Source organism: Photinus pyralis, unplaced genomic scaffold, assembly GCF_008802855.1.
Source record: "Photinus pyralis isolate 1611_PpyrPB1 unplaced genomic scaffold, Ppyr1.3 Ppyr1.4_LG1, whole genome shotgun sequence".
NCBI classification, from domain to species: Eukaryota; Metazoa; Arthropoda; class Insecta; order Coleoptera; family Lampyridae; genus Photinus; species Photinus pyralis.
This window is the reverse complement of record NW_022170249.1, coordinates 37,111,646-37,137,002: the sequence shown is the minus strand read 5'-3', so window position 1 is coordinate 37,137,002 and position 25,357 is coordinate 37,111,646. Positions and strand designations below refer to the sequence as shown.

General features: G+C 37.7%; 3 protein-coding genes across 3 annotated transcripts; all 3 read right to left on the bottom strand.

The window, feature by feature from the left end:
- Positions 1-1,966: 1,966 nt before the first annotated feature.
- LOC116167087 lies at positions 1,967-4,371 on the bottom strand. The gene is made up of 2 exons (XM_031482327.1): positions 3,332-4,371; positions 1,967-3,245 (listed from the first exon to the last, which is right to left on the bottom strand). The coding sequence occupies exons 1-2, from the start codon at positions 4,290-4,292 to the stop codon at positions 2,908-2,910; spliced, it is 1,299 nt and encodes a 432-aa protein (XP_031338187.1). The 5' UTR covers positions 4,293-4,371; the 3' UTR covers positions 1,967-2,907.
- An 8,109-nt stretch (positions 4,372-12,480) lies between these two features.
- LOC116158878 lies at positions 12,481-15,507 on the bottom strand. The gene is made up of 2 exons (XM_031471732.1): positions 14,654-15,507; positions 12,481-13,629 (listed from the first exon to the last, which is right to left on the bottom strand). Exons 1-2 carry the CDS (start codon positions 14,726-14,728, stop codon positions 13,087-13,089), a joined length of 618 nt encoding a protein of 205 aa, XP_031327592.1. The 5' UTR covers positions 14,729-15,507; the 3' UTR covers positions 12,481-13,086.
- A 7,192-nt stretch (positions 15,508-22,699) lies between these two features.
- Positions 22,700-24,916, bottom strand: LOC116160524 (putative nuclease HARBI1). Its single transcript, XM_031473740.1, has 2 exons — positions 24,587-24,916; positions 22,700-23,512 (listed from the first exon to the last, which is right to left on the bottom strand). The coding sequence occupies exons 1-2, from the start codon at positions 24,830-24,832 to the stop codon at positions 22,700-22,702; spliced, it is 1,059 nt and encodes a 352-aa protein (XP_031329600.1). The 5' UTR covers positions 24,833-24,916.
- Between the last annotated feature and the right edge of the window lie 441 nt (positions 24,917-25,357).

Below are 25,357 nucleotides of genomic sequence, written 5' to 3'. Positions count from 1 at the left end.
ATATAATATACAACCACACGCAGAAAAAGGTTTCTTTACAATAAATAAATAAATTTTTTCAAAATATATTTTGTTCATTCAAATAAATATCTTTAAGACTAATACGAGGTTCTTCCCTTTAAAGTAATCGTATATTACATTTTAAATCAAGATTTATTTAAGAGCTTTATTTGATGCAAATAATATTTATTCGACTTGAAGGCATAGATAATTCATTTATTTCTACGAAATAAGCAGGAATTTTCTTAGAAATACATACGATGTTTTTTACCTAAACAATTCCCTTATTTGTTGGTAAGAATTCGTTGCTTGCAGTTTATTAATTTAGAATGCGTTTCTTGTAATCAAAGGATTCATTGTTTGAGTTAAAAATTGAATACTTATTCCGCATTTCGTCTTCGTGTTTTACTCCTTGGGCATTGTACCTAAGCGGCTGGAGTATATTCATTGAAACAATTTCAGTGTATAAGTGCATTGTACTTTTTATAAGTAAAGGTGAATAATGAATGTGAACGAATTGTTAATCTCTTGGGGTTTTGAAAACTTTATTATTTCAAGACCTTTTACCCCAACATGCTCGAAATGAATGTTGCGTTATTAATTGGATTGAACAGCAGGGGATTATTTACAAACCAAATCATGTAATCCACTTAATATCAAATGAAGACTGTGTTTTTTATAAGTGTTAGCTCAATTATAAATTTAATTTCAAGATGGCTTTATTATGTATAAAAAACTAAACTGGCGTACAACTTTATTAAAACTATTAAATATAACTATTATCGCAAATGCTACCTATACAACTGATTTCTACGGCGGCCTCAGAGGATCTGTCCCTTTTCGGCAATTTCCGAACACATATGGTCAAGTTTACCCTCTGCGGCCAATACAAAGAAATGCAACGCTACAAATCACATATTACTTAATTTACGCCCAACTACTTTGATGGGATTTCGCCGCTGTCCCACAAAGCAGCTGGTCGAACTTAAAATTATAACAATTCGGCCTTTCCTGACCTGTTCTCGCCCCGAGAATGACAGGAGAGGTCACACAAAAAACAATACTTAATATTCATATACATTGGATAATTAATTATTTCACTTACATACCTATACAATACAATCACTTACCACTAACCTATCAACTACCCAACTAACTAACTTCATTCTCCATCTCATCGTTGACACGTCTTACCTCAGCCGCTAAAGGATCATTTACAAATCCATCTCGTTCATAGGTGCGAATTATGCTAAAAGGTGTTGTTTTAGTTACCTTATGAACCGCATTGTTTATGGCCCATTGTACCTCGCAAACCTTCGAGTCCCAATCACTCCCCTCTAGTTTATTTGAACTGGCCGCTACACAACTTAAGATTACATTATTTACCTTCTCAACCTGTCCATTTGCTCTACACAGAGAAAAAGGTTTATTTACACGAAACAAAAATTATTTGTCATAAACAAATTTGTTGTTTGTATATGGCGAAGCAAATATTTATTTCACTGATCTAAATAGTTTGTTTGATTTCTTCAATAAAATATTATGTTCAATTAATGCTATAAAGATACACGATGTAAATAATTTGGTCTTCGAATAAACTATGCATTTTTTCAACGTAACTTGGTCATCTCTTTGGCGTAAAACCGATATATTTTAATTGAATGCAATTAATGTATTGAATGTAACAAAATATTATTTGAATCGAGACTTAAAACACTTTGTTTCAAATAAAGAGGAGTTTTGTTCAAAAAAATGATTTATTTATTGCAAAGAACCTATTATTCAGCCTATGGGTCAATTTATTTAGCACAAACTTTAAACTTGTTTCAACCAAAGTAATTTTTGTTTATATTAAAAGATATTTATTACTTTTCGTAATAAAATTTATTTCAATAGAAAAAACGTTTATTCTAAGCAAATATATATTTATTTAATGTAATACTACTTATTTCAGTGCTAGGTGGAAACTATACATAATATACAATATTATATAATATATAAAACAAAAATTAAAAACTTAATAACACATTCTTTGGCAATAAAAATAGTATTGTCGTATATAGAAAAAAAATAAAACATGATCCTTATTGAAGGGCACATATGACTTTAGTTCCGTTTGCCATAGTATGAATGTTATGACATAAGTGGTTTGGAAGGCGGTCTATGGGCATAACGATCAAATTTATTGAATCATGCGTTGACATAGAATCTAACACTTCGTATCCACCGATATGAGTATTTAGACCGATTAAATGAAGTGGCTGAATTATTAAAAAAAATATATTTTGCATTTTGTTTCCAAGTATGTATTTTATTGTGCCAAACTGTGGTAGATCCGAGGGTAGATCAGTTTCTTCGTCATTATTAATTTGAGAAGCATACCCTAATTTATATTCAAAACTATTTACTTTTAGCCAAGACGTATGAAACAGATTATCAATTTCTATTTGATTCTTTTCGAGTAATTGTTTCAAAATAAAAAAATCTTTTAATGATGCAAGATCCTCAAAATTTCCACAAGTAATGTTGTCATTAAACCCTTGTCTACTTAAAAATCTATATGAAAGTCTGAGCTGCTGTTTAGTAGCTAATGTAAGAAGAATATTTTTTCTGGAAGTTACAGAATTTGCAGTAGATTTTAAAACTTTGTGAAATGCTTCATATCTCATTGACCAAATATGTCTCAAAGGTCCTAAATTCAAAATAACTGTAGGATAATGGATCATGAAATGGTGTTTTGGTTTTAATGTCTGATCAAATAACTCGCAATATAATCTGTGGTGTTCTACAATTAAAATTTCAAGATACTCTATTGTCTGTTTTGAAATGATTCGACTGAGTAAAATATCTATTATTTGATACAGTATAGTATACAATTCCCAGCAACTGTCCTTTTCTGGAACTAAGTCAGCAATAAGTATGCCGAAATATGAAAAAAACCCTAACATTTGCGAAGCACTCATTATAAGGTACTTTTTTTTTAATATGTTCAGGTTTAATTTCAACCAATGGATTTCCTATATCGACTGCAGCAAAATTAAAATAACAAATTCGATTATTTAAATTATCTAAAGTGAAATATTTTTTTGTCAGTAAGTGGTCAATCAAATAAGCCATTTCATATCGTAGGATACCTTCCAAAATATCGTGCATGATATCGCATGATGTATTCCTAGCTACTGAAAAATTTGGTAATTGATTAAAGATACAGGGTTCTTTTATGCCAGCTGAAAGAGTTTCAACATCTTGGAGATAATTTTCTTCTGTACGAATTTGGGAAGGGTCCTCCACATACAGGGTTCTTTTATGCCAGCTGAAAGAGTTTCAACATCTTGGAGATAATTTTCTTCTGTACGAATTTGGGAAGGGTCCTCCACAAATTGAGTTTTGCTTTCAGCTTTGGTACTTTTGCATATACGACAAAAATTATTTGCCTGAAAACTCTCAGTAAACCCTAAAATTGAATTAAGTCCTAAATTATCACCAAGAACGGTTACAACAGTGAAATACACATTAATTTTTTTGGCATTAAAGTTTATGGTTATGCCTTGGGTTTCAAGAAATATCAACTCGTCCATTAGTTTCGAAAATATCTTTTTATTACCAAAAGCAGTTCGATCTGAAGAGTAAAATAAGCAACATACCAAAATATTTTCCAATAATGTAGCAAGCTCGGGAGGAATACAAGCCAAGGACACATAGGTTGCTCCAATTTTGTATACACCGGCTTTGCTTCCCAGAGGGTTGCAACATTCAAAGTCGTCGAAATAAATTAGTAGTGGTAGTATAATTTTATCATTTGGATACTTTTGCACTAAATTCCTCCATATTTGGCCTTGAAACACACTTGATAGTAAATGCGGTGGAAGTGACATTTCTTTTTGCATGTAGGACATTATAGTTTGAAAAATATTTGGTAATTCTAAAAACAACTTAAAAATTTTCCTTAAAGGAATAATTTGACCTTCTATTTTTTTAAATGTCATTGCAGTGGAATTAGAAATGTCATTTCTTGATCTTAATTTTTGCAATGACGGCTGCTCTCCAATTATAAAAGTTTCTGGTTTTATATAAGTATTCAAATTTGTGAAGTACTTAAATCGTAGGTACTCACTACCAAGTTCTTCAAGAACATTTAATAAATCCGAAAAAACGTTTGAAATTGCCAAAACATGTTGAGATGTTAATTCTAATTGTTCCATTATAGACTTTAAATATGTAGACAGACTTCTCATCATTTCTGTAACACTCTCAACTACAAGTTGAACAATACTCCTTGGTAATGAAGACATACTGTACAGGCGTCCTATTAAAGCAACAATTTCATTTATGAGAGGATTATCCGAGAGAGTGTCGGAATTAAATTTATCATCATCATTGGCTGTGCGCTGCTGTCCATTTACTGTCATCAACACGTTGATATTCCCCGTTCCGACTGCATACAACAAAGTGTCTGATGCTGCCGTTCCAACCATTCGAGGTGTCTGAAATGCTTCGTACGACGCAAAGTAGTGTTTGCTGCCCGTCATGTGATCGCTTGCGCCTGAATCACACACCCAGCCGTCAGCGTTGCCTTTCACTAACATGTTTGCAATGAATGCACCACTACTTGCTAGTTCAGTGCTCAGGTTCGTTTTCCCTTTGTCCGAAGTTTTATTTCTACATTGTTTTGCCAAATGTCCCATCTTGTTACATTTGTAGCACTTGTAGCTTGAATAGCGATTTTTCTTACCGTTACCAGACGACTTCTCATTTTCTTTGTCGCTGCTCTTACTAGAGCCGTCGAGCGATTTTCCTTTATGGCGGAACTGCTTGTGTGTGAGGAAAGCTGCCGAAGAGCCAGCTAATCCACCAGCTTCCAATTCTTGTTCTTTTGAACACAACAATTCTGAAAGAGCTACGAGCGTTTGCTCTTTCCGCGGCCTAGTCTTCCATATGTCTTTGAGTACCGAATATTCATCGCTTATGGAACATAAAATGCGGTAGTGCAGTATTGATTCCGGAATCTGTTGTTTAACTGCCTGACTAACATTCCCTCCAGCAGCGGTTGCGTCCTCTGTCGCCTGACGATTAAACTCGTGGTTGAGATCGAAAAAATCCTTTTTCATCGATGCGATATACGCTGCCATTGATTGTTCAGGTCTTTTCACCGCCGTCATAAATCGAGTTAGTATCGTGTGAACCCGCTGAGTATCTCCGTGCTCAAATGTGTTAGTTAAGGTTGCCCACATTACCACAGACGATCTTGTTGTAAGCACCAGCTGTGCCACATCACTCGTTAACGTACCCGCTATTGTAGTAGCTGCTACAAGATCATCTCCTCGCCATTTTCTCTCGGCTGCCAACTCAGTTTCTGTAGGCTTCTCCGGATCTTTTGGTAGAGGCAGAACTCGCTTGCCTTCGACGATGTCCAGAACACATTTCGCTTGTAGGACCATTTCAACATGCCATCGCCAAGTGGGCCAATTTTCTGCTCCCCTTAATTTCTCTATGTTATATTTTTCGTCGCCTTTAGCTGTTGCCATTTTGTTTGTGCGCCCCTGTATATAGTAGTTCAAATGTCCAGCTATGCGTAATGGAGCCACGTCCAATTAATGACAGCTGACACAAACAAAAAGAAAAAAACCGCGCTAGCCAATAATTGACGATAAAATATACTTAACGTTTCTTTCTATGCAGATCAATCGCCTTTGATACACGTAATCACGTACACATTAGGTACACGCCCGAACAGAATACAGTTACACACTATATTTTGATTCTCATCGATTGTTCTAGTCGCATGCTGAACCCATAACCTGATGAGTTTATTACGTTCACCCGGTAATAAATAAGCAAAAACCCGCGAACTGTAAACTGTTGCTTTATTTAAGGATAAAATAATAGAAAGAAACAAAACTAAACTACATGTCATACCTCTGCTTGACATACATGAACTTAGGTTCACTTGCTTGATTTTAACATTTAACCTACAGAGCACGTCAAAGTTTTTAGTACTTCAACATCAACTACAAGTTGAACAATACTCCTTGGTAATGAAGACATACTGTACAGGCGTCCTATTAAAGCAACAATTTCATTTATGAGAGGATTATCCGAGAGAGTGTCGGAATTAAATTTATCATCATCATTGCAATGTGCAACGGGTGCTTCAGATTGAGAATCGGGATTTGTGCCGGAACTCTGTGGAAGATTAAGTAGTTGTAATGGAATTGCACCTCTAGTCTCATTAGTAATCGGATGAAAATGTGTATTGTTTATATGTTTGCGGAAGCTTGCAAGACTACAAAACTCCCTACCACAGTTTGCTTGCACACATTTAAAGTTATTTAACAAGGAGTGTATAATTTTTAAGTGATTCAATAAATTCTCAGGGGACGAACATGTTTTTTTACATTGGAAACAAACAAATGTTGCTTTAAGTTCAGCCATTTCACTGTAAAAGGTCTTGAATGAAGGGAATTTTTATGTCGCTTGCAGTTTTTATTCTGTAAGAACAAAATTGTAATAAATACCATATATGTTGGCATTCAAAAGGATATTTGACATCCAAGACATGAAATGACTTAAAGCAAACATCTATTGCTTCATTAACAGATAATGTTTTATACATAAAATTATTAATAACAACATACGAAGAAGTGATATTGGTTAATGCAGGACCTACTAGTAAAATATACGGGTGCACAGTAAGACCCATTGCATACATTGCGTCAATTTTCGTCGACTTGCACCTCTCAATATCGCCAGGAGTGTACGCATGTATAAAAAGTCCATTTTTACATTCTGCAGTAGATGGCTTCCAATGGCCTTTGCCTTTCACCCTCGTCCTTCCTTTAGGAGGTACTAACAGTGGCAACAAAGACAACTTCACTGCATTCTGGGAGTCTGCAAATACAATTTCAAATTAGAATCCACGTAGTACGAATGTGAATCGCTTTTTGAGCAGAGATGAGGCAAGTCTCGTCTTATACAATTCATGTATATATGCAATAGTTTACCTGTAGTTAAATTCTCGCCATTCAGCAAATCCAGTAAAGCTGTATCCGAAGCAGAAAAATGCTTTCGCCTTTTTTCTAAAATGTTTTCAAAAAATTCATCGAAATTCAGTTGCGTGTACGAATCTATAATACTATCGAAATCTCTTAGAATCTGTGAAAAATACATTAATTATAAAGTTGTATAAAGCAAATTAGGGTTTAGTATTACCAGTTCTACTGCAATTTGGTTTTTAAGTATTGGCCACTGGTCAAAAAATTGAGTAACAGATTGGTCACTGTGATCCTTTCGTCGAAGTTGAAAGGACTTCTCCCAGTGCTGTATCACTTCATGTAAAGGCTCTGAGTTTAGTTGCAGCCAAATTTTACTGTCCTTTTGACCTTCCGAAATTTCTGAAAAGGTACAAATGAGAAAGAAATTGTTAAAATATATTATGACTGGCTTACCAATACTTTGCTGATTAACACCTGTTTGTGGGGGATGCAGTTCAGTAAACTCTTGGGCACGCCTTAACGCCGTTAATTTATTTCTGTGTTTATCAACCAATTTTCCTCGTGCTACAATTGGCTTATTCAAAGAGGAATGTTTTTTGGGGATTGGGTCTACATAATATGTGGCCTTCTTCTCAGTCGAAAACAATTCTACTATTTTGTCCGCAATAAACGAAAGGGATTCGTTATTCAGTCTTTTCCCCTTATTTAAAAAATGCGTTATTATAATTTCACAAATTACATTTCTGTCTTTATTAGAGAATGTGTGAAGATGTTCAAATTTTTTTAGAAGCGTTTGCCCAATAGCGTCATTTTGTAAAATATCTTTGAGGACAAAGGTGCAGTCGTCCACGGAAATCGTGGAAATAAAAGAGGAATTAAGGCCGCAATCTTCGTTAGAAAGGTTTGTAATCGTGCTAGCAGAAGCCGTGGATGGTGGGTTTACCACCCAAAATACTTCAGGCGTGCCAATATTTTCCGACTGAGGAATATTTTCTTGTTCAGTAGAATGGAACCTTTTTGGTGACACGGATGGTGAATGTTCTATCTCTTCATCGGCAACTCTTTTCTAAAATAAGATGAAATCTTAAAGTCTAATAATAAAAATTAAAATACTTAGTTACATTATTTTCGTTGACAGAAGGGCTCTGTAATTGCAAAAGACCTTTTCGAAAACGAATTTGGTCCCCGATGCGTGGGATAAGGCTGCCGATCTGCACATCAGTAAGAAGTGGCAAAAATTCAATTTCGGTAACGTTCTGTTCTACAAAAAATGAACTAATAAACATATTACTCAAATACAGCATGGGGGGGGGGGGGAGGTTGATAATTGACTAACTATCACAACGTCGATATAATAGCCTTGAAACGAACTTTGATGTAAGGAGAAAAAGTTACAGCTGATTCAAGTCATTTGAAACATTATAGGTACCTATTGCAGGCAAAATTGTTTCAAGTACAATTTCTCAAATTACTTCCAACAGTACCTGAATATACATATCTATAATTTATTACATTGGTTAGAGATCTTCACCAAAGAGCGATGACTGAAGATAAAGTAATATAAAATAAATAGCATTGGCTTTTCACGGTTTGCATTGTATGCATATCTATTTAAGGCTACATATAAGTAAGTTGGAATAGTATTGTTAAAAAAATGTTTCTTACCTGTAAAAGATGGTAATAGATGGTGTAAATTGTTTTTCACTAAAAACTCCTCCATTTATATATAGGTACTTAAAACTTCAAACAAAAACCACAGCTTAAAAACCTCAAGATGTTACCATACGAAGACGCAACGAAATAATGGCGCATGACTCAATCGTTATGATGCATTTGCGAAATAAAGTACCTACCTACTTGTAACAAAACAATTATTTGTTGAATCAAACAAATATTCCTTTGAATTAAACCATAACGCAATTTTCGTTCCTCGAAACAAATGTTTCTTTCCTAAAAGATTTTATAATATCGATCCAGCTCATTAACAAACAATTTATTTCTTATAAACAACGTTATGTTTAAACTTCGCAAGTGTGAGTTAGTATTGTTAAACAAATTCTGAAATCCATTCAAACAATATGATTTTCTTATTTCAAAAGGCAAATGGTTGGGCAAAATAAATGTTTCTTGATTCAAGTAAATGTCGATCAAATAAACGTTTATTTGATTTTTCAATGGGCAGTTTTTTCTGTGTAGGTACCGAAGTCGATACCTTCACGTGTTCAATATTATATAACGCGCAGAAATCCTCAAATTTCTTGGCAGTCAATGCCGTGCCGCGATCACTAATAATTCTATCCGGCCTCCCATAGTGCGTAATGATTAATGAATTCCCTTATGCCCTTTATGGTAGCCGCCGTACCCACATCTGGCACAGCGCTAATGACCGTATATTTACTATACCCGTCTACCACAGCCAAAACGTATTTATTTCCCTCTTTTGTAGTAATAAACGGACCTAAATGATCAATATGCACAACCTGAAATTATGTTGAAATCTACGAGGCGAATGCTGGAGCAGTACTCTCCCCCTCAGGACCCTAACTCCGTTCCTTCCGTTCCCATCCCTAACTTTACCCATCCTTACAATCCCGTTCTCTGGCTGAAGAGGGCCAGGAAGCCCTGAGCAGCCCGCCTCCGGTATCCCTGTAGTCAGGGGTGCCGGAGGAATGAAACACGTTGGCCTTTTCCTTTTTTTACAACCTGAAAAGGAGCATTACCCTTATCAAGTGGGTGCAAGAATCCCGGCTGTTTTCCCCTAGGCGTCTTATAATATAGACAGTTAATACACCTGTTCACGTAACTCGTCACAAAATTCCGCAAGTTGGGGAAGTAATAGTTACGCTTCACTTTCGCTAGTGTCTTGTCAATCCCTAAATGTGACAGAGACCTATGTGCATTACTGACGATGTCATATCTCAAGTCCACTGGTACATACAGCCTCCAGGTACCGCACTTGGCGATTTTGTATAATCGGCCCTTATGTAGGGTAAATTTTGCGCGCACCGCGTCGTCGCCCTCCTCGAATTTGCCAACGATACCCTTCACCTCGGGACATGCCCTCTGTAACGCCGCCACCCAATCCGTGTTAATTTTAATTCCCAAAATCGGCAACCCTTCAATTTCCACGTCTCTCGCCTGCTCGACGGGATTCCTACTTAACGCATCTGCTACTTGATTATGTGAACCCTTGTGGTACTCGATCGTATAATCAAATTCCGATAATTTGACAAACCATCGCCCAATTCGCGGATTCAAATCCCTCTTATGCGCTAGCAACTTTAAACTATTGCAATCCGTTTTAATCACCCAGTATTTTTCTAACGCCGCAACTATCGTAGGAATGGTATTTTGCTTCCTCTGGGGTGGTCTTACGGCTGTAAAAAGATACCGCTCTCGAGGACCCATCGTCCTGCTTTTGCATTAATACCGCACCCAGACCCTTAGAGCATGCATCTGTCTGCAATTCGGTATAAGCCGAAGGATTATACACGCTCAACACCGGCCGGCCCATTAATTTTTCTTTCACGCCCTCAAATGCGGACCTCTGCTCGTCGCCCCATCGAAACGAAACTCCCTTACGCAACAAATCACTAATCGGCCTACATATTGTCGCGAATCCTTTTATAAATCGTCGAAAATATGACGCTAGCCCAAGAAACGATCTAACCCCGTGAACGTCGGTAGGTACCGGAAATTCAGCCAAAGCCCTTAACTTTCCCTCACCTGGTGCAATACCTTCGACTGAAACGTTAAATCCCAGGTACTCGATGCGTTCCTTGAAAAAGTGACATTTACTCAACTTCAGCGTAAGATTCGCCGATCTGAACCTCTCAAATAGCTCACGCAATTTATCTAAACCCCCCTCAACTGTATCGCTAGGTACTACAATATCATCTAAGTAGGCTAACGCTGTATCGTAACGCAAATTATTTAAAACTAAATTAATAAGTCTTTGAAACACGCTTGGCGCATTACACAAACTTTCAAAGCTCATACGTTTGAAACAATAAACCCCATCGCAAGTAACGAACGCGGTTTTACCTTTTGAATCCTTCGACATTGGTACCTGATAATAGCCGCAGCTTAAATCCAAGGTGCTGTAGTAGCGTTTCCCTCGAAGACGGTCCAATTGATCATCGATGTTGGGGAGTGGAAAATGCTGCTTCACCGTCACTTTATTTAAGGAGCGATAGTATATGCACATACGCACTTCACCACACTTTTTACGCACCAACAACACCGGACTCGCGAATGGCGAATCACAATCTTCCACAATGTCCGCAGCCTTTAATTCCTCCATGATATTTGTCACCTGTTCGCGTTCCTTGTACGACATTCTGTATGGTCGATACACAATCGGCTTGTCCTCAGTCAGTTGGATATCCATCTCCATTAGATTTGTGCAGCCCACTTGCGTCATCTTCCGCGCCACGATATCCTTATATTCGTTTAATAGGCTGATCACCTTATCCGCTTCAACCCCTTGCAAATCGGTGTCTACCTCGTGGTCCTCAATTTCTTCGGTATTTACTTCCCGACGACGACTAATTTCTCCACAAATTTCTGCACGCGTCACGTTGCTGTCCTTTCGCATTTCGACGTTCGCGCCGCTAATGTTCAATACTGGCAGAACTGCCTCACCACTTGAGTCTGTTTTAATTATCACTCTTGGGATAAAACCACCAATTTCCCGCATTCCACCTTCAACGTACAAGTCCGTATTTACAACATTTGTTCTCACGGCAATATGTATTCTGTATCTTGGTAATTAATACTTGCCAACTAGTCCAGTCGGCAGGTAGTTTTAAATAGAAAAAGGTCGGAAGTTGATGAAACTTTGGGATGTTGTTCGGGGATGATTAATCAACATTTTCCCAAGTTTTGGACCTCGTGGACCCTGTGCAAAAAGAGGGGAGGGTGAACGATTTGGGGATAGACACCGCTGAGACCAAATCCGTGTATTTTGTTAAATTTGATTAAAAGACAATCTCAGTTTTAAAGGCGCGTATCCACTGGCATTACATTTGTAGCAACATTTGTAAACGTTTGCGAATATTGTTAAACAGCCTTGCAAAACGAAGTACCCACCGATCAGAACATGTTGTTTGAAATTGTTCACAAAGCAGTTTTGAAAGCGTTTGTCGCGTATCCAGGTTTTTTTATTTTGAGGAAAACCGAGAATAGAAAAATTGTAAAAATGTCCCCGTTAAGTAGACAGAAACTTGCCGCCTGTGCTGCATTAGTATTTTGTGCACTAATAGAAAAAGAAAAGAAGAAAAAAAGAAGGAAACATAGATTTTGGGTGTCTCATTTTTTAAAAACTAGAGTTTCTGTGCAGCTGATTTCTGATATCAAAAGTGACAGGAGTAGCTTATTCAAAAATTTTACTCGAGTTTCGCCAAGAGATTTTGATTTTCTGCTCTCAAGAATTTCTCCAGAAATATCTAAAATTGACACGAACTACCGAGAGTGCGTCTCTGCCGAAATTAGACTGGCCATCACACTTCGCTTTCTAGCGACAGGAGATTCCTATGTCAGTCTTATGTACCTCTTCAGAGTTTCGAAGCAGCTCATTTCTAGAATAATTCCTGAAGTATGTGCCGCCATCATGAAAGCATTAGCGAGCTATGTAAGGGTAAGTAAATAACCATATAATAAATTTGACCTTTATTGAGAAAACTAGTTACTGTTGAAATGACATTTTTGACATACGTCCAGTGCGGTTTTACTCAGCGTATAGATCATACCTATCTATGCGATGATATAACTGGTATTTTATTTTTATAAGTAATTAGTATTTGTCTGTGATTGAGATGGATTGAAGTTTGCTAAATAGTTTCCTGCATTCATGGATGCAGATTCTAGGTCAGGATTTTCATCTGGAAAGTTTGTTTCCCAATGGTCATTTTCTTGTGGCTGCTGACAACTGGTGGTATATGTTGCGTTGCTACTTGCATTTCGATGGGCTTCGAGCTGTTGAAGGATTCCTGAAGTTGGCAGAACATTAGTGAGTAAAGTTAAGTTTCGTTGTGGTTGCTGCGAGGGTTGCTGATAGCTGGCGAACGATGCGCTAGTGTTAGCACTTGTATTTTCATGGGTACGGAACTGTGAAGCATGATCGGAATAATGAGAGCTTGAACCAGCAGGTGAAGGAGCAGGGGTAGTTAGTGCATGTGCTAGCAGAAGTAACGCTTCCAGAAGATGACAGATGACCAGAGGTGTTCTTAGGCACCACATCGTCGTAACGTCCCATATCAGCATTAAAGAGGATATTACTAAACATGTGCTGTACCATGGCCTGTGTTCTTTGACTGTAAGTACGTAGCTTTGATGCGATATGCTCCCCATAAATATCACAAGAATCCCGGTCTTGAGCTGACCGCATAATATCGACTACTGCAGAAATACGAGGATCCTCGTTTGGGACGTTTGAATTTTCCTTATTCCGTTTCGCTCGTTTTGCTTTTTGCAATTGTGAATTTGGTAATTCATTTGTAGACGTTGCAGAAGTAGATGGTAATGGTTCCTCTTCTAAGGCTTTTTTTGGATTAAGTTCTGGTTCTGTTCTTTCTCCAATTGGTTCACTGTTTTCATTGTATACTTCTTCGGCAACTACTTCATTATCATCAATAACCTGAAAAAAAAATGCAAAAATAAAAAATGTTTAATAACAAAAATAATTAAAATATGCATATTCTAAATTAACGTTGAGGTGAAACAAACGCATACAAATAAAAAACAATTCTTTCTTTGCAGATGCCAGAAACCGAAGCGGAATGGTTGCAGACATGTGAAGAATTTGAAACGTTATGGAATTTTCCACAATGCATTGGCTCGATTGATGGGAAGCATGTAGTTTTACAGTGCCCTAAAAAAACCGGAAGTGACTTTTTTAATTATAAGTCGTTTTTCAGCATCGTTCTCTTTGCCCTAGTTGATGCTAATTATAATTTTCTATTTGTTGATGTTGGTGTTGGTGTTCAAGGAAGAATCTCAGACGGAGGAATTTTTAAAAACACAGAGTTGTATGAACGTCTTCAAAATAATGCTTTAAATTTGCCATTACCAAAACCGTTGCCTGGTCGCGAGAAAGCTATTCCCTACGTAATTTTAGGAGACGAAGCGTTTGCCCTGGCTGATAATTTAATGAAACCTTATTCAGGAATTTATGAAAAAGGTTCAATACAAAGAATTTTCAATTACAGGTTGAGTCGAGCACGCCGAGTAGTGGAAAATGCTTTTGGTATCCTAGCATCTGTCTTTAGAGTTTTAAGAAAACCAATGCTTCTAGAGCCACATAAAGCAGAATTAGTTGTGATGACTTGTATATATTTGCACAACTTCTTACGCAAAAGTAAGTCTTCAGCAAATATTTATTGTGCACAAGGAGCCCTGGATAGTGAAGTAGAAGGGAAAGTTATTCCTGGTGCTTGGAGAAATGATACTGAAATGTTGTCCCTGATTAATATTAAAAAAGTTCCTCGAAAGTCTGCAAAAATTCCTCAGGAAATTCGTGAAGAATTTGCAGCATATTTTTCCAGCAATGGAGCTATTCCATGGCAAAATGAACATGCTTAGCTAAACGTACAGTGTTAGTGTTTTTGTAAAGAATGAGTTTTCGCTTGTAAAATTAGAGTAAAATAAAAAATATTTCTCACCTCTGAATCTTCTATTTGGGAATGAATCATCTTTTTTGTACTGCTGACAGATTTCCTGCATTTATTCTTATCCATAAGAAATCCAAATGCCTCATAGGCAAACCAGTGGCTTGTGTATACCTCCTCCCGCCCTGCAAATTTTCAGTTTTATTGTTGGCCATCCTTATTAATAGTAAGCCTGGATCCACATGGGTACGTGATCACGGTTTTAAAAACACAAAAAACTGCACTCTAAAGCGATAATGCTGGAAGCTCCTCCAACTTTCATGTCAAAAAATATAACAAGAAAAACAGGTTCACTAAATATACAGACCTTTTCCTGTTCCCAAACTTTGAGTTTCTTTGTTTCTTTCTCTTCTAAATGAAGTTGTCAACGAGTTTATTTTAGCCTTTACAATATCGATGGTTGCATTCATATTTTTGGCTATATCGGCCCAGGCGTCATGTTTCTTAATTTTATTATAATAAAAACCATGTCTGGCATTCCATAGTTCCGGTTTTTGTCTATATAAATTTATTAAGTAAATACACTGCTCGTGGTCCCATTCCGTAGTAATATCCATCGTAAATAAACAAATTAAATAAAAAAATAATGATTATTGTTCGAGTTATTGATCAATCACTTCAACCACAACTTTTAAACACTAAATACAAGTAAACAAACACTTATCGGATCTATTTATCTACAAACGTAGAATATCGCGTCTCCACTGAAATCAGGCAGAAATCCACAAACAAGTCAAATCCTTTGAAGTTACCGACTTTTCGCGGAACAGTGACAAACGCCTGCAAACGTTTGCAAATGTAAGTGACCGACGTATCCACCGGATAAACATCGTGTTTGTAAACGATTGCAAATGTTTCTAAACGTTCCGTTTGTCAGGTGGATACGCGCCTTAATGAACTCTATTAATGTGACAAATGACATCTAAAATTCTAAGTTTACTTGACATAGGCCACCAATTTTACGATAAGTTTGAAGCGACGTAAAATTCCATAAGCAAATCCTTCAATTTAACATATAACATAGTCTTAAAATGATAATTTGTACCAATAAACAAATTAAAAAAAAAATATAAGAAATTAATGCAAATGAACGTAAACAATATGATATTCACAACAGCGTAGAATTTCTGTTGAAACTACGAAATTATTGATTATTTTTCAGTAGACGGTAAGTGATAATCCTGTTCCAGTGGAAGCTTACAAAGGCGATGTACTGCTCGAGTGATAACATGATCGTTGCATTTTAGTTCAACTTGGCGAAGTCTTCCTGACTTGTCTGGAAATGCTCTTAAGATTTTACCCATTCACCATTGCAGTGGTGGTTGATTGTCATCCTTGACAAGTACAAGGTCGCCAGTTTTCAAATTCTCTTTAGGCTGTTTCCATTTAGTTCGTACTTGCAGATCTCCAAAGACGATATTACGATAAATGTTCCAAAAATTCTGGAACATGCTTTGGACTAGTTGAAACCGTTTAAGTCGGTTACATGGAACGGTAGTGTAATCTGGTTCAGGGATAGCGACCATGGAATCCCCTGTGATGAAATGTCCCGAAGTCAATATTTGCATGTCATCAGGGTCATCTGTGAGTTTACAAAGTGGACGAGAATTAAGGCATGCTTCGATCTGCTTGATAAGTGTATAAAATTCTTCGAAGTTTAATTTTGAATTTCCAATTATACGTTTCATATGATATTTAACGGCCTTTACGTTAGATTCCCATAATCCTCTCATATGTGGTGAATTTCCTGGTATATAATTGAATTTGATCCCATCCTCACTAAACGTTTTTTCTAGTGCTTCTTTAGTCTTAACCGAATTGAGCATTTGACGGAAATCCTTCATTTCGCTATCGGCACCATGAAAGTTTGAGCCATTGTCACAATTCATTTCAGCCACTTTTCCACGAACAGCTATAAATCTTCTTAAAGCGGCGATGTACTTCTCAGTGCGGGTATCGGTTACGACTTCAAGATGTACAGCCTTGGTAGCCATGCACACGAAGAGAGCTACATACGCCTTCGAGAACGTCTTGCATCTTTTTCCGTGATGTTGAAGGACGAAGAAAGGCCCTGCATAGTCACAACCTGAATTGATGAAAACCTTTGAAGGCCGACAGACTCTGGATGCAGGTAGATTTCCCATAAGTTGACCACAATTATCAGTTGGATTAACGTGAAAACATTTGACGCACTTACGGTAAACAGATGTTGCAACACGTTTGCCGTTGATAGGCCACCATTGACGACGTACGTGACTTAGTAGGAATGATGGGCCGGCATGGAGTAGAAATCTGTGTTGCGATTCAAACAAAAGTCTTGTGAAGCGGTGCATTGGTGGAAGAATAATTGGGTGCTTTCGTGAAAAAGGTAAATCGCTGTGCTCCAATCTACCACCCACTCTCAAAACTTGATTCTTGACATCGTAGAAAGGGTTACACGACAATAGTTTGCTGGATTTCGCGATGGTAAAACCTTTCTGTAAATACAAAGTCTCTTCTTCATATTCTTGCAGTTGGGCTTGCCGTGCGAAAAGAAGTTTAGCCGCGAACAGTTCACTGTATTTCAAGTATCGTTGCCAACGTAATTCTCGTGCTGCAATGTTCCTGACGTTGATGATGAATCTCTGGACGTATGCAAGAACTCTTACGGCTTTTTCTAAAGTGCTACAACACTTTAGAATGGCGACGATAATTGAATTTGATTTCGTTGCTATTAAGATCACTGGTTTCTGTTCTCCTTAAATTTGCTTCTCATCTTCGGATGTTAAGATTGGATCAGTTTTGATTTCATATTGTCGTATAAGAGTTGTCGTATCAGAGATTGTGGGCCATGCCACCATAATTCACTTTCCTTAAGTATTGAAGTTTCCACCCCTCTAGAGATAGATCGGCTGGGTTTTGGTCAGTAGGAACATGATGGATTTCTTCTTGCTTTAAGATGTTTCTGACTTTTGCAACGAACACCTTCCAGTGGAATGATTCCTTTCTGCACCAAAATCGTACTATTGTGGAATCGGTGAATGCTTTGATTGATGTGAGCGATAAATTTAATGTTTTCTTGATACTTTCCAGTAAATCACTCAGCATCAGGAATCCACAGAGTTCTAGTTTAGGTATTGACTGCGTCTTCAAGGGCGCTACCTTTGATTTGGATAAAATTAGACGTGAAGTGATGGTTTCATTTTCGTAAATTACAATTAAGTAGAGGCAAGCTCCATAAGCTTGACTCGAAGCATCAGAAAATCCGAACAGATGAAACTGTTTTGGGGTATCTGTGGTCACTATACACCTTGGCACTCGTATACAGGAGACTTCTTGCAGATTATGCTTGATATGCAACCATTTAACCATTAATGAGTTAGGTAATTGTTCATCCCAATCAACTTCTTCAGTCCAAAGTAACTGCATGAATAGCTTTGCTAAAATAACGATGGGTGACACGAATCCAAGGGGATCAAATAGCTTTGCAATGTCGGACAAGGTAGTTCTCTTCGTAACCTTTTCATTGAACGGTGTAGATTTGAAGTTGAAAGTATCCGAAGAGGGATGCCAAACAAGTCCTAAGGTTTTGACGGTGTCGGTTGTGTCTATCTTCAGTTCATCTTCAATGGCTCTGAGATGGTCAGGAATTGATTGCAAGACTTTACGACTGTTAGATGACCATTTACAAATATGAAAACCGGTAGATTGCAACATGTCTTGTAATTGGGTTCGTACACCGATAGCTTCGGATTCAGAGGAGGAACCGCTGAGGAAATCGTCCATGTAGAAAGAATTGACTGCAACCTTAGCAGCTAAAGGATACAAATCGGCATTCAACTAGATGGTTTCTTGAATACACCGTGTAGCAATGAAAGCCGCTGGAGTTGTACCATATGTTAGCATTTTTAGTTGATAAATTCTTATAGGTTCTGTAATGTTTGGACGGTAAACTATTCCTTGGAACAACTGATCTCTAGGATGCACGAGGATTTGTCGGTACATTTTTTCTATGTCTGCGTTGAGTGCAATAGGATGAGACCGAAATCGAAGTAGTATATTAACAAGTTCGTCTTGGATGCGAGGACCAGGAGGCATACAGTCGTTAAGTGATATATTTGTGCTGGTCTTGGATGATGCATTAAAAACAACACGAATCTTCTTCACGTCTGCACAGACTTTAAATACTGAATGATGGGGCATAATGTAACGAATGAGTTCCGGTGCTGGAGCTAGCATCATGTGACCAAGAGACAGATACTCTTGCATGAAGTCATGATATTGCTTTTTTAATTCGGGATTCTTGATGAATTTACGTTCAGTTGACAACCAGCTTGCTTCGGCTCTTTTCTTTGCAGTGTGGCCGACTGCCTTCCTCAATCAGCTGCTGAATAGAAAACTGGCATTCATCACTGTTCTCGTCAATGTATGTAAATATCACCTGCATTGCCTCGTCAACACTTGCCGATGGGCGAAATCCTCTTTTCTGCGCTGACTTAGGTGGATGGTAGAAATCTGCAAGGCACTTTTGGTGATACTCAGCTTTGACGGCGACTAAATCAGTGTTCAAATAGGCTAACTGCGTGATACGTTCTTCTACTTTTTTCCCCTTCTCGTCTCCACGCATCTTAGCCTTTTCGGTAATTGTTTTAGCCAGTCACTTTGATCGGAGCATTGCGCCTTTCCACTGGCAGCTTTGCCTGTTTAGCTCTAAAATCATCAGTTATAGATTCCTCACAAAAAAAACACGCATTGACGAAGTCGAATTTCGCAACTTGTGACCGCCGGATAGGTACAGGAGAAGGAGCTTCGGGTGTGTCATATCCACGACGTGCAAGGACAGCAATCAATTTCTCATTGTTATACCTTGTTTGGCAAGCACTGTGCACTCTCACCTCACTCAACCCACGTAGAAACTGTTCATTTTCCGAAAGTTTCCTTTTTACACTTGACTCCAACAGTCTTGCAACTCCTCTGGCTTTCACTACAGTTAGTTCATCAGCTTCTCCGGCTTTACAAATAAAACATAACTCTGATCCACTTGGTGTGCACGCCATATTAAAAATGTAATCTATTTTACGCAATTACTAGAATCAGCAACTATTCTCACAAAATAAATCTCACTTATTTAGCAAACGACTGGGACAAAACTTAACTACACATAAGACATATAAAAACAAATAAAAACAAAACAATGCCATTTTACCTCAAACATATGGTATTTAACAATCTCGATAACGTGGTTAGCAGACAGCTTACCGGCTAAAAGTAACCAAAATATTACAGTTGTTTGGTACAGTTATTCGAAAACAATATTTTAAATGAATCAGCTGGTTCAGACAATATATACTTTCTGCATTTGATGTTTGGGTGGGTAATTTGGTGGAGTAAGTGGGGTATGGGGGTATCCAGAGATGGTGCTTGTAACCAGGAACCGTAATTACAACATTTTGTGATATATTGTGAGTAATAGAAAAAAATTAGATGAAATTCTGCATTTTTTGTATTTTACGTTGAATTTTTCTAAAATTACTTTTTTTTGAAATGCGATATCTCGGTAAAAAATCAACGTAGAAACATTTTTGAACAGTCAAATTGTAGGGAATTTAACGCTCTTCAAAAAAGTAATGCTAGCTTTTTTTGTAGGAAGTAAGGGAAAAAAGTTATTGAGCAAAAAGCGGAAAATTGTCGAAAATTTTAAAGTTTTTTCCCCTCCCCTCTTTTTGCACAGGGTCCACGAGGTCCAAAACTTGGGAAAATGTTGGTTAAACATCCCTGAACAACATCCCCAAGTTTCATTAACTTCCGACCTTTTTCCACCTAACCCCACTTTTTCCGATATATCGACTGGACTAAACATATTAGAACAAGATTAATTGTGCACAATTATTTTTTGAGTTTTTAAACTAAAAAAATTTCATTTTATTCAGCAAGCTGCAGTTGGCGTTATTAAGAACATCCTGTTCCTAATAACGCCAACTGCGATATTTCTTAAAAGAGGACAAAATATATAGGGTAAACATTTATTGAAATTTAACTAACGTTCAAAATCAATACAAACATATGAAAATTTGTCTTTTTTGGGTAATCCTACACATTCCTCGTGTACGTAACGGTTGCAAAAGACAAAGGCGCATATCGCGGATCCGGTCTTTTTGGCAAACAAAACAATACCAAACTCTCTTTAGCTGCAGGTTTTTTCTTTTTCTTCCGATTTACTTGGTTGGAAGACCCAGAACACTCTTTAATTGCAGATTGGCTCCTAATCACGCCAGTAGAAGATTGTTGGCGTTATTAGGCGCCACTTAACCTAAAATCTGCATTACTGATTTTACAAAAATGTTTTTGTTTTAATTGGAACTATTAACTAGATATAACATAAACTTAGCAAACACCACGCGGGTATGAACAAATCTAATTATCAGAGGGTTTGAACATCAAATATCTTGCATCAAAGATGCAATGATGAATGATGGGTATTGCCGCCAAAATCAAGCATCTCATGTGGTGACACTTGTTTCATCTATAAAGAAGATTTTAATGGCTGACTGTCTTCTTGGGTATGAACCTACAATGCCACACTGGCAATTTTTTGTATTGCTTACGTGGTTTTCCAAAAGAGAACGTCTGGCGTTATTAGGAACATGGCGTTATTTGGCTAACATACCTTATAAGTAATTTTAGGTAAATGAATCTTTTGCAAAAAGCAGCACATTTATTCAAAAAGGTGGGAGAACAAATTTTGAACAATATTTCGGATGGAAATCCAAAAAAAACTGCTCCGATGTTGCAGTAAATCCAGCGGGATTTACTCGAAGCGTTTACGATACAGAGGAAGCGAGCAGCGTTCGAATGCGATATCGGTACCTTGTAGGAGTATGAATGAATACAACTCATATGTGTCCGCGGAGTTCGTCTAAAACCCAATAACCTTTATTAGGATGAAGGCTGTCCGCTGTCAATCATCCGCCAGCAGCGCTTGATCGTGGGAGCGCGCCTTGCGCGCTTCCTTTATGCGATCGCCGTAATTTTGTGTACATTACGTACATTGGTAAAAAGCGAGATCGTGGAAGTACGCTACTTGTAGCGAGCTTCTTTATATGCGATCACATTTGAAACTGATTAGAACCTACGAATTTTTTTAATCCGTGGACCGCGAAATTTTTAAACGTAAAGCCGGCTACACACGATCCGGCAGACCTGTCAGTTCGAACTGAACAGTCCGCCTGGAGTCCGGTCGCCTGAGCGTGTATATATTCCGGTCAACTTATCAGTTAAGACTGTTCAGGCGGCCGGAGAAAGATCAAATATATGTTCGTTATCCGTCCGGCCTGACGTACTCAAAGACAAGCCTGAACGTGTGTATGGCACGGCCGCCTGTTGAGACGTCAGGCTGTCAAGTGAAACAGTTCAGTAGTACAGAACCAGAGTACAGAAGTCGTTATCATGTCGCGAGCAAGAGAAAACACGTGTTTAGAAGAATTTATCGCGATTTATCGCAATGAGTCGTGTCTATGGCAAGTAAAATCGAAAGACTATCACGACCGTGGCAAGAAAGAAGCGGCGTATTTAAAATTAATAGAAAAATTGAAGGAAATTGATCCTTCTTGTACGAAGTCTACTGTTTTAAAAAAAATTAATAATTTGAGGAGTAGTTTTCGAAAACAAGCAAAAAAAGTGAAGGATTCAATGAGGACGGGCTCAGGGGCCGATGAAGTTTACCATCCCAAACTTTGGTATTATGATTTGTTGAACTTTGTGGAAGACCAAGAAGTCTCTCGAAACTCTCGAAGCAATATCTCGGATGACGAAGAAAGCGAAAATGAGGTAAGTGACAGAAACATTCAGTAGTTTTGTTTGTTTATTTATTGAATAAACACACATTTTTTTGTGTATATTTCTAGGGTGGTTTAAATTGGACGCTCTTTTATGGGAACACTCTTTATTTGAAGAGATAGGAACAAATGTACCACAGTGCCTGAGGGGCAAACAGGGGTGTTCCCATAAGAGAGCGACCAATTTGGACCACCCTATAAAATAGTATTATTAGTAGGTAAGTTTTTATTGGATGAATCTATCTTGCCAAGAAACTCTACCCTCATTCGTAAAATAACTCATAAAGGCCTCCCTAACTTCTTTTGCTGCATTCGTTGTATTTCCAAATGGTCTTCGTTGCAAGCTAGCCATATTAGAACCTTGTGAATTCGATCCAAAATGTGTCACACCTTCTTCCGTATCATCATAGTCTAAGCACTCTGGAGGAATATATGTTGTTGATGACTTAACTATCAAAAAGTTATGTAACATGCAGCATGCCATTACAACGGATTCAATATTTCGCGGTTCTAAATTAATGCAAGTGTGAAATATCCGAAATCTGGCAGCCAATATTCCGAATACATTTTCCACAATACGTCTAGCTCGTGATAAACGGTAGTTGTAAATTTTTTTCTCCCTAGAAGTCAAGGCTGCCTGTCGAAAAGGTTTCATTAGGTCTACCCTCAATGGAAATGCATCATCTCCTATGAATACATATGGTAGGCTTCTGTCGGTATTCCGGATAGTTTCTTCTCCAGGAATATTCAGGAGATTATTTTGTAGTTTTTCAAAAAATTTGGTATTTTGTAATACACCACCATCAGACACCCTGCCATTTGTTCCGAAATCGCACATTAAAATACGATAGTTTGCATCAACTAAGGCTAATAGCACCATGCTATTAAAACCTTTATAATTATAATAGTACGATCCGCTTCCAGATGGGGGGATGATGCTCACATGCTTGCCGTCAATGGCCCCAAGGCAATGGGGAAAGTTCCAGAGTTCCTGAAATCTCTGAGAAATGTTTCTCCAGTCTTGTTCTAGTCGTGGAAACTGAAAAAAAGACAATATTATGCATTATGCATGATAAAAATATGCATGAAGAATGTCTGGCGATAAATTGTGTATTTTTTTCATTTTTTTTTCATGCTTTCAATTTATGAAATACGATTAAGTAATACAGTTATAAAAACCATAGATATTTCCACACACAAAAAAAAACTAACCAAACTGTTCAAAAAATCTTTTGTTACAGGATAAATCACAGGCCGAAACTTTAAACACAAATGCACACAGCTCTCAAATTGAACCTGAAACCCAAGATTCTACTGAAAAAACTTCAAGTGTGGCTTCAGGTTCGCAGTTTCGCCATAGACCGACACCAAAATCTCAAAAAGCAGATGACCAAACACAGTTAACAAAAGAAGTACTAGCAACCGTCAACAACCACTTCAAACGGCCACGCACAGCGGATGACCGGTTTGACATTTTTGGTAAAAACGTTGCTATGAAACTCAGAGATTTAACCAACGATCAGAGACGCCTTGCAGAGAAATTTATTAATGACGTACTTTTTGAAGCTGAGGGTGGAACATTAACACCACATCATAAACTGGCTTATCAGCCACCTTTGTCTAATCGTTATCATTCGTCCAGTACCTATTCTAGCCGGCCAAGCTTTCAACTCTCCGCAACACCAGCACCACCGCAGCAGTTGCTACTACTAAACTCCCCTTCGTCAAATGAATATTATTCGAATCATTCATCTAGTTCCAATCCTAGCCGCCCAAGTTCTCAATTATCCGCAATATCACCAACACCACCATCGCAGCAGTTGCTACTCCAGAACTCCGAAGCTTCAATTGAACACCACTCCCAGAATAACATGTTTTTTTCCCAGTCAGAAAGTGTTCAAGAAATGGAACCGTCGGCATCATCTCGCCAGTACCAGACCGCTAGTTCTCTTTTAGCTTCATTCACTTATGCTGATAACAACTGATAACTGAACTTGTTTTTGTATTTTCTATGGAAGAAATATAATGTTTTTGTTTATATGCTTAATGTTCAAGAAATTTATAATGTTTTTGTTTATATGTATGTTTAATATTAAAAAAAAATTGTTCTTACCTTCATAAAATCCTTGTGTAGAACTTCCCATATTGCTTCACAAGTTTCAGGAATAATGTAACTCAGAGCTTGAGGTGATATAATAGTGGAAAACTTGAGGTCCTCATAGGTTCTTCCAGTAGCTAGAAACCTCAAAGTTGCCGTCAGCCTTTCGTGTGCTGGGATTGCTTCTCTCATTACATTGTCTTTTCTTTTTATCAAAGGTGCTACCAATGATAAAAGTTGCAGATACGTATCTTCATCCATGCGTAGATAATTGTGCCAATCCTTGGGAGCTAACTTCAGGTCATTCAGCAAATTCACATGAGAAAAAACGCTCCTTTTTTTCAACCAATCTTTACACCATACCGTACGTTTTTTTGGATTTCTTTTTACCCAAAGCAACTACTAAGCCGAGGAGTGCTAACGCGTCGTCGTCAGTAGAGGCCATGATTGAGACTGATATTTCATATTCGCCTGAACGTGTGGAAGGTGGCCAGTCCATCAGGCGACCGGTCTTCAGGCGGACTGTTCAGTTCGAACTGACAGGCCTGCCGGATCGTGTGTAGCCGGCTTAATACGCGGTCTTGCTTCAAGTGCGCTTATGCAATTATACATTCGGTCTCTTGCATTTTGGGTTGCATAACCTCATGTATAACAATATGCGTACCTATTTTTTTACGCCAATGTAGACACCATTTCGTTTAGTCCATGATTCCTGAACACACCACCACCACCAAGAAGAGTTTACGTGTGGACTATCTCCTGCAATTTGGCCTGCATAGCGTAACA